General features: G+C 47.8%; 1 protein-coding gene across 1 annotated transcript in view; it reads right to left on the reverse strand.

The window, feature by feature from the left end:
- LOC110129447 (cytochrome P450 4F6-like) overlaps positions 1-1579 on the reverse strand; it is a 33067-nt gene extending 31488 nt beyond the window's left edge. The window contains exons 1-2 of the mRNA XM_020880832.2: positions 1491-1579; positions 845-1072 (exon numbers count right to left, since the gene is read on the reverse strand). Coding sequence (XP_020736491.2) covers positions 845-1042 — 198 coding nt within the window. The 5' untranslated portion in view covers positions 1043-1072; positions 1491-1579. The remainder of the gene's footprint in view (positions 1-844; positions 1073-1490) is intronic.
- Between the last annotated feature and the right edge of the window lie 11491 nt (positions 1580-13070).

Below are 13070 nucleotides of genomic sequence, written 5' to 3' on the forward strand. Positions count from 1 at the left end.
GACCAGCCGTGCAGTCTGTGGGGACACATGGGGCCCAGCTCTCTCCAGCCCACCCTGAGAGCCCCTCAAATGTGCACAAATGTGGGGAAGACAAACAGGAACATGACCCAAAGTGGGCTTGGGGTGAGGACAGCATTGGGGAACAAGAAAGGCACTGGGGGGGACTACTCTGGTGGTCCAGTAGCTAAGACTCCATGCTCCCCATGCAGAAGGCCCAGGTTCAATCCCCGGTCAGGGAACCAGATCCTGCATCTACAATTAAACCTCCCACATAGAGAAGGCGAGGGTGGGATGTTTCGAGAGAACAGCATCGAAACACATATATTATCAAGGGTGAAACAGATCACCAGCCCAGGCTGGATGCATGAGACAAGTGCTCGGGGCTGGTGCACTGGGAAGACCCAGAGGGATCAGGTGGAGAGGGAGGTGGGAGGGGGGATCGGGATAGGGAACACATGTAAATCCATGGCTGATTCATGTCGATGTATGGCAAAAACCACTACAATATTGTAAAGTAATTAGCCTCCAACTAATAAAAGTAAATGGAAAAAAAAAGCTCCCACATACAGCAAAGAAGACTGAAGATCCTGCATGCTGCAACTAAGATCCAGTGAGTGAAATAAGTAAATTAAAAAAAGAAGAAGAAGAAGGAAGGCATTGAAGCACAGGATGGACAGAGAAGAGAGGACTGGACCCAGTGGGTGGGAGGTGAGGCAAGAGGTTTCCCTTGCCACCATAGACCCCAGCCTAATCCCAGACTCCCAGCTCTCTAAGCCCCATTCCTGACCCTCAGGAAGTCTATCCACCCTGATCCCCCAGACCTATTCCTGCTGCTCACACTCACCAGGCCCAGGTGACCCCAAAACCAGCTCCGTTTGGGGGGCTGCGGGAAACATCGGAGGCGACAGCAGTTGTCATAGAAGGTGTAGGTCCGGGCCAGGACGCGGGCCAGGAGCCAGGAGGCCCCGACCAGCAGCAGCAGCAGCCATGGGGAGGCTGCCACTGACCCGAGTCCCAGCCAGGACAGGCTCAGCTCCAGCATCCTGTGGTCAGATGGGTTGGAGGGTGAAACCTGAGGACGAAGGAAGAGGCAGTGATGGTGAGCTGTGAGGCAAAGACGGATAGAGGGAGAGGAGCAAGGGAGTGAGGGGCAGGGATGGGGAGTGCTGGGGATGGGCAAGAAGGGCTCAGAGACAGGCAGACGGGGGCTGGGAGAGGGGAGGGAGAGACAGAGAGAGAAAAAGAAAGAAATAAAAAGAAAGGGAAAGAAAGGGAAGGGAAATGAAAGGAAGAGAGAGAAGAGAGAAAGAAAGACAGATGAAGAACCAAATTAGTGGAAGGTTGCCAGGGGCTCCAGTTGCGAGGAAACCACCATCCCCGGGGGGACGGAGTGGGTGTGCAACTCTCTCTCTGGAGCCACCCTGTCTAGGGCAGCACCCACTTCCTGCCCCAGGCCAGAACCCTCAGCCCCAGCAACACCAGCCCGGCACCTTCGGTCAGGAGCGGCTTGTCCCACACAACTTCCTCTGTCCTCCTTCTGGGAGGTCTCTTTCCCTCTGGCCCAACCTCTGAATGGTGGCAGGGAGGCTGGGCTAGGCTCACCGCCAGTCCCCGCGTGCCTCCTCCCCAACCTGGCATCCGGCCCAAGACTTCAGAGCGGAGATGTCTGGCCAGAGAGACCAGCTCAGGGTCACATGGCGCAGACCCTGAACTCTCAGGACTCAGCACCTCCCGCGTGGCTTTGTTGGGGTGCGGACAAAGGTGGCTCTGGGCCCCCAAGTTTACAACCGCCCCTGCCCTTCCAAGGCTAGGGTGTGGCACTCAAAGCAAGAACGTTCAGGTGCCAGGTGAGCAGGGCCTGGCCCGGCCTTGTCCCAAAACTTCTCTGCAGCTCCTCTCCAGGCGTGTGTCAGGAGGGCATCATGAGTCATTTTTCAGCACTGAATCAGGAAGCTCAGAGATCTGAAGCCTCTGCCCTTTGGGGTACACAGCCTGGCAGGAGATCAAGTCCTTCCTCCAAACAGCCCAGGGTATGTGTTGAGCCATGACTGCGGGGAGCAGGAACAGAGAATCCAGCCTGACTGGGAATTACCCACATTAGATTCAGAGGAAAAAAGACTCAGTCAGAAGAGAGCATCTGGGAGCAGGAGGTGTAAGGCTCGCAAGGCACTCGTAGACAGCAGGGTTCACACAGGGGAGGGCAGAGCAGGGAGATCCCGAGTGGGGAGCCTCACCCTCACAGTGGTTTGTGCACACTTTCTCTGGGCTGCCCTGGTGGCTCAGACGGCAAAGAATCTGCCTGCAATTCAGGAGACCTAGGTTCGATGCCTGGGTCAGGAAGATCCCCTGGAGGTGGACATGGCAACCCACTCCAGTAATTCTTGCCTGGAGAATCCCATAGACAGAGGAACCTGGCGGGCTACGGTCCTGGGGTTACAGAGTCGGACACAACTGAGTGATGAATGCTTTCACTTTCTCTGGGCTCAGCCTTCCTTTCTGGGATATGGGATGTAAGCGTTAAAGGGGACACAAATTCTTCCAGATTCCACTCCCAAATTTCCCTGTAAAGTGGTCTCAGCCCCCCATGAGCTCTCTTCATGGTTGGGCTAAAAGATGAGGGAGGGTTTGAAGGATGCAGCTGCTGGATGAAAGAAGCTCAGACAGACGTTCTTCCTGTATCTCAGAAAGCTGGAGAGATGCCCAAATTTCTTCCACCACCTCAGCTACCCCCTATTTCTTCCAGGTCTACCTGATCCGGCTTCGGGTCCCTTCAGAAGGCTTCATCCAGCTTCAGGTGCCTGGGCCTTGTTGTTTAGTCACTAAGTCATGTCCAGCTCTTTGTGACCCCATGGACTATGTAGCCAGCCAGGCCCTTCTGTCCATGGGATTCTCCAGGCAAGGATACTGGAATGGGTTGCCATGCCCTCCTCCGGGGGATCTTCCCAATGCAGGGATCAAACAGGCAGATTCTTTACCACTGAGCCACCTGGGAAGCCTGGAGCCCCCAGCAAGTTTGGGTACACTGTGCTAGACTCTTCTTCTCTGCTGAGGTGGATCCAGCCACTGACAGTTCCATCCAGAAAAGAGCCAGGAGCAGGGTGGGAGCAGGTAAGAAGCAGCAGGGCTAGCCAGAGAAGGGTGGAGAGAAGCAGGAAGAAAGAAGAGGAAACGGGTCCAGAGAGGTGCAATAACACTCTCCAGCCACACAGAGGAGTAATTCAACAAGACAGCACTAGTGAAAGAGAATTTTGGCATATATTCGGAACTCATCAACTGTTTAGGGAAGAAAGGGACCTTTATAGCTATGAGCTGTAAAACCTGGTCACCCAAAATGGGGTCCTCAGACCAGCAGCACTGGCAATAGCAGCAACATCTAGGAAATGCAGAACTTTGGGCCCTAACACACCAAGGTGATGGCCGCAAAATTTCTGCCATTGTCCCCAGTGAGAGGGGGACTGATTATGAATGGACCTAGAGACTGTCTTATCGAGTGAAGTAAATCAGATAGAGAAGGACAAATGTCTTACCACATCCCTTACATGTGGAATCTAAAAAGAGATGATTCAACTGAAACTACTTACAAAGCTGAAAGAGACTCACGGGCTTAGAGAATAAATTTATAGCTGCTGGCAGGAGGGATCAGTGAGGATGAGGGGGAGGGATAGTAAGGGAGTTTGGGATGGACACGTACACACTGCTATATTTAAAAGTGAAGTGAAACTGAAAGTCACTCAGTCATGTCTGACTCTTTGTGACCCCATGAACTATAGTCCATGGAATTCTCTAAGCCAGAATGCTGGAGTGGGTAGCCGTTCCCTTTTCCGGGGGATCTTCCCAACCCAGAGATCAAACCCAGGTCTCGCATTGCAGGTGGATTCTTTACCAGCTGAGCCACAGACAACCAAATGGAACTACAGGAAACTGCTCAATGTTACGTGGAAGCCTGGATGTGAGGGGAGTTTGGGGGAGAATGGATGCATGTAGATGCCTGACTGAATCCCTTAGCTGTCTATCTGAAACTATCACAGCATTGTTAATCGGCTACACCCCAAAACAACATTTAAAGGTTATTGATTTAAAATAACTACCAAATAAATAAATAAATAAAAACAAATGAAAATAAAAAAATAAAATAACTACAAAAAAGATTTTGGGGGTGTTCATTACCCAGTGACAGATCATTACTGTAGGATTGTACTTACCTAATCAGAATTGATGTTTTAACCAGATTCCAGGGATTCTTGTGCTTGTTAAAGTTTGAGAGTCCCTGCTTTAAGAGACCTGAGTCAGGCTCTGCAATATATGTCAGGAAACCACACCCCGTTTGTCTCTCACTTTTTTTTTTCTTTCTTTTTTTTCTTCATTTATTTTTATTAGTTGGAGGCTAATTACTTTACAATATTGTAGTGGGTTTTGTCATACATTGACAGGAATCAGCCATGGATTCACAGGTATTCCCCATCCCGATTCCCCCTCCCACCTCCCTCTCTACGCAATCCCTCTGAGTCTTCCCAGTGCACCAGGCCCGAGCACTTGTCTCATGCATCCAACCTGGGCTGGTGATCTGTTTCACTATAGATAACATGCATGTTTCGATGCTGTTCTCTCGAAACATCCCACCCTCGCCTTCTCCCAGAGTCCAAAAGTCTGTTCTGTACATCTGTGTCTCTTTTTCTGTTTTGCGTATAGGGTTATCATTACCATCTTTTAAAATTCCATATATATGTGTTAGTATGCTGTAGTGTTCTTTATCTTTCTGGCTTACTTCATTCTGTATAATAGGCTCCAGTTTCATCCATCTCATTAGAACTGATTCAAAGGAATTCTTTTTAATGGCTGAGTAATATTCCATGGTGTATATGTACCACAGCTTCCTTATCCACTCTTCTGCTGATGGCATCTAGGTTGCTTCCATGTCCTGGCTAGTATAAACAGTGCTGCAATGAACATTGGGGTGCACGTGTCTCTTTCAGATCTGGTTTCCTCGGTGTGTATGCCCAGAAGTGGTATTGCAGGGTCATATGGCAGTTCTATTTCCAGTTTTTTTAAGAAATCTCCACACTGTTCTCCATAGCAGCTGTACTAGTTTGCATTCCCACCAACAGTGTAAGAGGGTTCCCTTTTCTCCACACCCTCTCCAGCATTTATTGCTTGTAGACTTTTGGATAGCGGCCATCCTGACTGGTGTGTAATGGTACCTCATTGTGGTTTTGATTTGCATTTCTCTGATAATGAGTGATGTGGAGCATCTTTTCATGTGTTTGTTAGCCATCTGTATGTCTTCTTTGGAGAAATGTCTGTTTAGTTCTTTGGACCATTTTTTTATTGGGTCATTTATTTTTCTGGAATTGAGCTGCAGGAGTTGCTTGTATATTTTTAAGATTAATCCTTTGTCTGTTGCTTCATTTGTTATTATTTTCTCCCAATCTGAGGGCTGTCTTTTCACCTTGCTTATAGTTTCCTTTGTTGTGCAAAAGCTTTTACATTTCATTAGGTCCCATTTGTTTATTTTTGCTTTTATTTCCAATATTCTGGGATGTGGGTCATAGAGGATCCTGCTGTGATTTATGTCAGAGAGTGTTTTGCCTATGTTCTCCTCTAGGAGTTTTATAGTTTCTGGTCTTACATTTAGATCTTTAATCCATTTTGAGTTTATTTTTGTGTATGGTGTTAGAAAGTGTTCTAGTTTCATTCTTTTACAAGTGGCTGACCAGTTTTCCCAGCACCACTTGTTAAAGAGGTTATCTTTTTTCCATTGTATATCCTTGCCCCCTTTGTCAAAGATAAGGTGTCCATAGGTTCGTGGATTTATCTCTGGGCTTTCTGTTCTGTTCCATTGATCTATATTTCTGTCTTTGTGCCAGTACCATACTGTCTTGATGACTGTGGCTTTGTAGTAGAGCCTGAAGTCAGGCAGGTTGATTCCTCCAGTTCCATTCTTCTTTCTCAAGATTACTTTGGCTATTTGAGGTTTTTTGTATTTCCATACAAATTGAAAAATCATTTGTTCTAGTTCTGTGAAAAATACTGTTGGTAGCTTAATAGGGATTGCATTGAATCTATAGATTGCTTTGGGTAGAATAGCCATTTTGACAATATTGATTCTTCCAATCCATGAACACAGTATGTTTCTCCATCTGTTTGTGTCCTCTTTGATTTCTTTCATCAGTGTTTTATAGTTTTCTATGTATAGGCCTTTTGTTTCTTTAGGTAGATATACTCCTAAGTATTTTATTCTTTTTGTTGCAATGGTGAATGGTATTGTTTCCTTAATTTCTCTTTCTGTTTTCTCATTGTTAGTGTATAGGAATGCAAGAGATTTCTGTGTGTTGATTTTATATCCTGCAACTTTACTGTATTCGTTGATTAGCTCTAGTAATTTTCTGGTAGAGTCCTTAGGGTTTTCTATGTAGAGGATCATGTCATCTGCAAACAGAGAGAGTTTCACTTCTTCTTTTCCTATCTGGATTCCTTTTACTTCTTTTTCTGCTCTGATTGCTGCGGCCAAAACTTCCAAAACTATGTTGAATAGTAGTGGTGAGAGTGGGCACCCTTGTCTTGTTCCTGATTTTAGGGGAACTGCTTTCAATTTTTCACCATTGAGGGTGATGCTTGCTGTGGGTTTGTCATATATAGCTTTTCTTATGTTGAGGTATGTTCCTTCTATGCCTGCTTTCTGGAGAGTTTTAATCATAATGTCTCTCACTTTTTTAATCTTTAAAATCAGGAGAAAAATCTGTCCTTGCAAGGCCTGGGTGGCTGTGTATTTACTGAGTGTCTACTATGTTCCAGGCACAATTCTAGAGGCGAGGTTGTAGCTATAAGCACAGCAGACGTTGTCTCTTCTGTCAAAGGACTCCTCTAAGAGGGGAGAAGGGTGATGATCAGATAAATGATTAAGAATTACCAGACAGTGACAGGGACATGAGGGCTTCCAGGAGGAGGTGACCTTTGAGTGGGACCCAAATGAAGAGGGGGAGTGGACTGCATGGTTAAAAGGGCCCCATAATCACAGAGTAGGCACAAGCAAGCCTGTCCTTGTCCTTTCAGTACCCACACTGTGATGGCAGTTGCCAAGTCCTTGGGGGAGCCAGCTAATGTGAAAATTTTGATCCAGCATTCTGTCCAGAAGCCAAGGTTAAAGATTGCTTCACCGTGTGGCCAAGAACTTAAAATCCAGCAGGCCTAGGGGCAGGATCCATCACCCGGCTTCTTGGATCAGATGGTAGGAGAAGAAAGGGACCCAGCATGGGGGTACAGGAAGCTTCAGATGAGGACCTTCTGTTCTGTGGAGACTGGAGCATCTCCAATGGTTTCTCATAAAAGAACATCTCAGCTGCCAGATCACACAAGCCTGGCTCATGGAATGTCCCCCAGCCAGTGATGCAGAAAGGAGCCACTCTCCCTCTGTCCCTTTGCCAGAGGTCCTTTCACCCCCACCCAGAGCCAGGCAGTGGGCAAGCCTGTGCCAGACCAACTGTGGTGGTTGCTTGGAATCACCAGCCCCTGGCACAGTCCATCACCCCTCTGAACCTCACTTTACACATCTGTTAAATGGGTTGATGGAACTTCACAGAGAGTTGCAAGTATCCCATTAGACACAGGCAGAAAGAGTAGGAGAAAGTATGTTTCAAAACAGTTTGCAGGCTGCACAGTGATTAAGAATCCACCTGCCAATGCAGGAGATGCAGGAGGCATGTGTTCAATCCCTTGGTCTGGAAGATCTGCTGGAGAAGAAAATAGCAACCCACTCTGGTATTCTTGCCTGGAGAATTTGGTGGACAGAAGAACCTGGCAGACTATGGTCCATGGGGTTGCTAAGAGTCAGACACAACTGAGCAAGTGAGCACAGCACAAAGGTGAGATTATAAACAAAACCTGTGAACGCATGTGCATGTGTGCACGTTTGTATCTGCATTGAAAAGATCCAGAAGAATCCACACAACACAGTGGAACTGAGGGAAGTAAATTGGAGTCTCGAATGCATTTTCCCCCACATTGAGCTGCTAGAACGTTTATCACTAAAACACAATTTTTAAAAGAGATAAGGATTTGGCACAGTGAAAGGCACTTAGCTGGCCACACAAAACAGATGAGGAGCTTTTAATTGCTGTCATAATAAAGACACACCTCTCAGGAACCAGCCTGGAGTCTCTCTAGAACAAGCATGCAGGCTGCCTGCTGGCTGGCATTTCAGCTCTCCTCTCTCACCTATTAGGAAGGAACAAGTTCCAGACTCAGAAGAACTGACTGAGTTCAAGTCTCAGCTCTGCTACTCACTGGCTGTGTGACCTTGGGCAAGTCAATTGCCCTCTCTAATCTTCATGTCCTCCTCTGCAGATGAAGAGAGGATTTACATCTCCCAGGTGGTTCATTCCTCAACAACAAGCTGTACTTGCCCATCCACTCTATACCAGGAACAGGCCTGGGACCCAGCACAGATGAACAAGACAGACAAGGTCTCTGGATCACTGAGCTCACATCTAGTGGAGGAAGTCAACAGGAAATAAGACCAAGTTGGATGGTGGCAAGAATTAGGGAAATTAACAGAGTGAGATGCACTAGAAAGTGACCAAGAGCACTGCTCTGGACTGGGCAGTCAGGGAGGGCCTCCCTGAGGAGGTAGCTTTCAAGTAGAAACCTGAATGAAGGTGGGCCATGAATAAGAACCACCCCCTGAAGCCATACCAGGATTATAAAGATCTGGCACAGGGTGGGACACACATGTTCATTCTTGCTTCTGTCTTCAAATGGGCTAAGACAATCAGGGCTGGTGGGAGCAGCGGGAACCAGCCATGCTGGAGACCCCCAGTGGAGCTGATGCAATCTGACTCAACACTCCCAACCCTGAAGCAGGTTTGAGATAAAAAACCAGCAGGGCCCTGAGGCCACACAGTATGCAGAACCAGATGGCAGAGCTGCCAGATTTCTGGCCCAGGTGGCAGAAGATCAAATCAACTGACTTGGGAGCCAGAAAGCCTGGAGGAAAACTTTGGAAAAGTACAGAGAACACACACAGTTAGGAAAAACCACTAGGGTGCATTATTGTTGACAATACAGTCATGAATAGTCTCCTTCCTCCCCACATCCCTCCTCCTCCCCTTCCCCCTCCTCCTCTTCATCATCATCATCTGCCCCGTCTGCTTACTGGGTGATGATTATTCACAAAAACTAGCCTGACCACCAAGGAAACACCCCAAGCCACAGGAGGGAGGCTTGGAGAAATGACCCTTGGGAAGTGTCATGCTATAAAAAGAGATCATTTGTCCCCTTCTAACTCCCCAAGTAGTAAATTAAAGATAGCAGTAAACTCTTTGCCATCCCTCCCCTTAAGAGATTATGATGATTTTATTTTGTGTGTCAGCTAGACTGGGGCAGTTGTCGTGGCTGTTATTCAGTCACTAAGTGGTGTCTGACTCTTTGCGACCCCATGGACTGCAGCATGCTAGTCCTGCATCACGCAGCATCTCCCAGGGCTTGCTCAGATTCAAGTCCATTGAGTCAGTGATGCCATCCAACCATCTCATCCTCTGTCACCCTCTTCTCCTCCTGCCTTTCCAGTCTTTCCCAGCAGTAGGGTCTTTTGTAATGAGTTAGCTCTTTGCATCAGGTGGCCAAAGTATAGGACCCAGTTATTAAACACTTATCTAGGTGTTGCTGAGAAGATGTTTTTTTAAGTTTGCCAGGGAGCTAAAGTTTATCATTTTAAGTTACTAAACTTCCTGGAGGTTTATTACACAATTAAAGTTAACAAACAGATATATTTCCCAACATATTTAGAGTCCTTAAAAAATAGTTATGTGTGCACAAATGTGCACAATAAAAATGCTCTTATATGCAATTTTGTAAAACGAAAAAGAAATCACACCACACTGCGGGGCTGGTGGTTGGGGAGCAGGAACAGAGTGAAAATGTTTCCCATGTAATACTTGGAGATGAAGGAAGGGGGAGAGAAGAGATAAATAATAAAGTGCTTACAACAATGTTCCTGACACACAGTCAGCACCAAGCATGGTGTTTGCCATTATTCCTCTTATTTTATGACAGAATGAGGACATGAGCACAAGGCAAGAGCTTTGCGTCCATCCAATACATACATCAGTGACCTACCAGCTGTTTACAACCTTCATCTCATTTACTCCCTGAGCCCTTATCAAGGAGGAGACTCCCAGAGGGGAGAAAGCACTGGGCTTGAGGTCAGACAGCACATGGTCAATGCCCACCTTTTCCTGCTCTCCAGCTGTGTGACCTTGAACAAGTGACTTGCCTTCTCTGAGTTTCACTTCCTTCTTGGTAAAAAGAGGCATAAGATTAGGTCTACAGATGGTAAAGACTCCACCTGCAGTGAGGGAGATCAGGGTTGGATTCCTGGATCAGGAAGATCCCCTGTTGAAGGGAATGGCAACCCACTCCAGAATCCTTGCCTAGAGAATCCCAAGGACAGAGGAGCCTGGTGGGCTACAGTCCATGGTGTCCCAAAGAGCCAGACATGACTGAGCAACTAACACTCACATGGGAATTGGAGAAGCAAACCCATATATGTGTCTTAATTTGGGCTCTCCAGAATTTAACACTGATGTAAAGATTCAAGTGAAAATACTTTATTTGGAAGTGACCTTGAGACAAAAATTCAACTGTAAGTTGTTTCTTTGGGAGGTGATTCTAGAAAATGCCAGTAAGACAATGGGGAAGTGAGGCAGAAAAGAGAAGGCAGAAAGTAAAGGATGCTTTATTAAGGAAGCTTACACTGTGAGTACCTGGTGCACAGTCCCTCTGGGAGACAGCAGAGAACATGTACCCCCCGCCCTTCCAGTCCTTCCTTAGGGCTGCTTCCAAAGGCATTATTTCTCCAGAATGTCCTGCCTGAGGGAAGTTTGGACAGCAGCTCCTGCGATAAGCCCAGCCTGATGTGAACAGTTGCAGTCATTCCCAACACACCCATCCACACACATGCACACATGGATGCATGCACCCACAATCCCACACAGCACACAATCACACACTGTGCACACATTTTGACTCTTACACACGTACACACACTCACATACTTGCACACAGTCACGTGGATGCTCGCATATTCACTCAAATGCGCCCTAACATACCAAGTCACACACGACCTTCGTGCACTCACGCTCACACACTAAACTGGTGGAGACCAGACGCCTTAGAGCCTGTTGTTCCCGAACCGTCCAGCAGAGGGAGCCTCCGACACACTCAGGAGAGGAAAGAGCGCTAAAAGCAACTAGTGACAGCACCAGGCCTTAAGAATCTCACACACATATGGAAATAATTTTCTTACTGACACCCTAGCATCACTTTCCCATTCTCTTTATATTTTGTGATGTAAACTCAAAGAGAAGGGCTCTTTGTTTGCATAGATAAAGCTGGTCTTTCTTCCTGAAGATACCTGACATTTTATAATCAGGTGGGCAGATCTTTGAATGCTGTGACAGTGGTCAGTAGACCGAGGAATTGAACCACCCCTCTTGCTCCAAGGCAAGTGTTTTTCCCGCGGATGACAAGTTGAGGGAAAGGTGAAAGGTGATAAGGGAAGAAAGATTGCCTGGAGACTAACCTGAACAAAGATGTGAAATCGAGCACCATCAAGCCGATGACCGCTGCAAGCCGGAATCACGAGTTCCCATGACTGCGAGGAGCCTCTGACACTGATTCGATCGATGAACTCACTTTAACTACTAGGGCGCCCAGGATGCTTGCAGTTTGCCTCTGCTCCTACATGCCCCCAACCACCCATTCTAGACACTCCTTTTCCAGAAAGAGGGGCTAGAGACCCCTCCAGACAGAGCCCTAAGGGGAAGAAACTGGGACCTGGTCTCTTTTCCCTCCTCCTTGTCTCTTTCATTTACCGTCCACAGCCCTTAGCGGAAAGTCAATCTGCATTAATTACAAGGATGATGAGCCTGTAAAATCCACACGATAAGAGAGAACGGAGCAACAGAGAGGGGCAGTCCTGCGCCGAAGCCCACCGCTAGGAGCGGGCAGAGCCGGGGTTTGAACCCACACCTCTTGCCTCCCAAGGCCAAGTTATTTTTGCCGGCGGATGACAAGGTTGCAAGGGAAAGGGTGGGGCGAAAGATGCCGCTGCAATATTTAGGGAATGATGTGTGCCTGGAGACCCTCAACCTGAACAAGGATGTGGAAGACGGAGCACCATCAAAGCCGAGTGACCGCTGCAAGGCCGGGAATCACAAGTTCCCCCACTTGGACTGCGAGGAGCCTCTGACACGGGATTCCGATCGATGACCCCACTTTACGCCACCTGAGGGCGCCCCAGGATCTGCTTGCCAGGTTTACCTCTGCTCCTCCATGCCCCCAACCCCACCCCATTCCCTAGCACACTCCTTTCCAGGCAAAGAGGGGCTAGAGACCCCTCCAGGACCAGGAGCCCGAAGCACGGGGAAGAAAGCGACTCCGGGCCCCCTCTAAGGTCCCAAGGACATCGTTGTATGATTCGGGGAGAGTCATTTCATTCTGGGGAACTCAAGTTTCCACCTCCGTGAAACGAGATTGTGCGTATGTGCTCAGCTACTAAATTGCCTGCGACTCTTTTGTGATCCCATGGATTGTAGTCAGCCAGGCTCCTCTGTCCATGAAATTTCCCAGGCAAGAATATTGGAGTGGGTTGCCGTTTCCTCCTCTAGGGGAATCTTTCCGACCCAGGGATCCAACCCACGTCTCCTGCTTGGCAGGCAGATTCTTTACCACTGAGCCACCTAGGAAGCCCAAAAAGAGAGAGTAAGAGCACCCTTGAGAATTAAGTGAAAATATCTGGGAAGAGCACACAAGTATTCAGTCAATTTATACCCCATTATTAATTTGGAGACACCGGGGGCTTGCTCCTTGAGCCCCTCCTTCCTGTACTCACAAGCTCACAGTGTGTACACGTGCACACACGGGCACACACACACCAAGGGATCCCTCCTTGCCCTGAGGCTTTTTAAACAACATCTAAACACTGAGCCTCCCCAGATGTACATCACCAGCCCTGGACTCGTCCAGATTTAGAACCCATCTATCCAACAGCCAGGTTGCCTTCTCCAACTACCCCG

The sequence above is a fragment of the Odocoileus virginianus genome, chromosome 3 (genome assembly GCF_023699985.2).
Source record: "Odocoileus virginianus isolate 20LAN1187 ecotype Illinois chromosome 3, Ovbor_1.2, whole genome shotgun sequence".
Taxonomy (NCBI): Eukaryota; Metazoa; Chordata; class Mammalia; order Artiodactyla; family Cervidae; genus Odocoileus; species Odocoileus virginianus.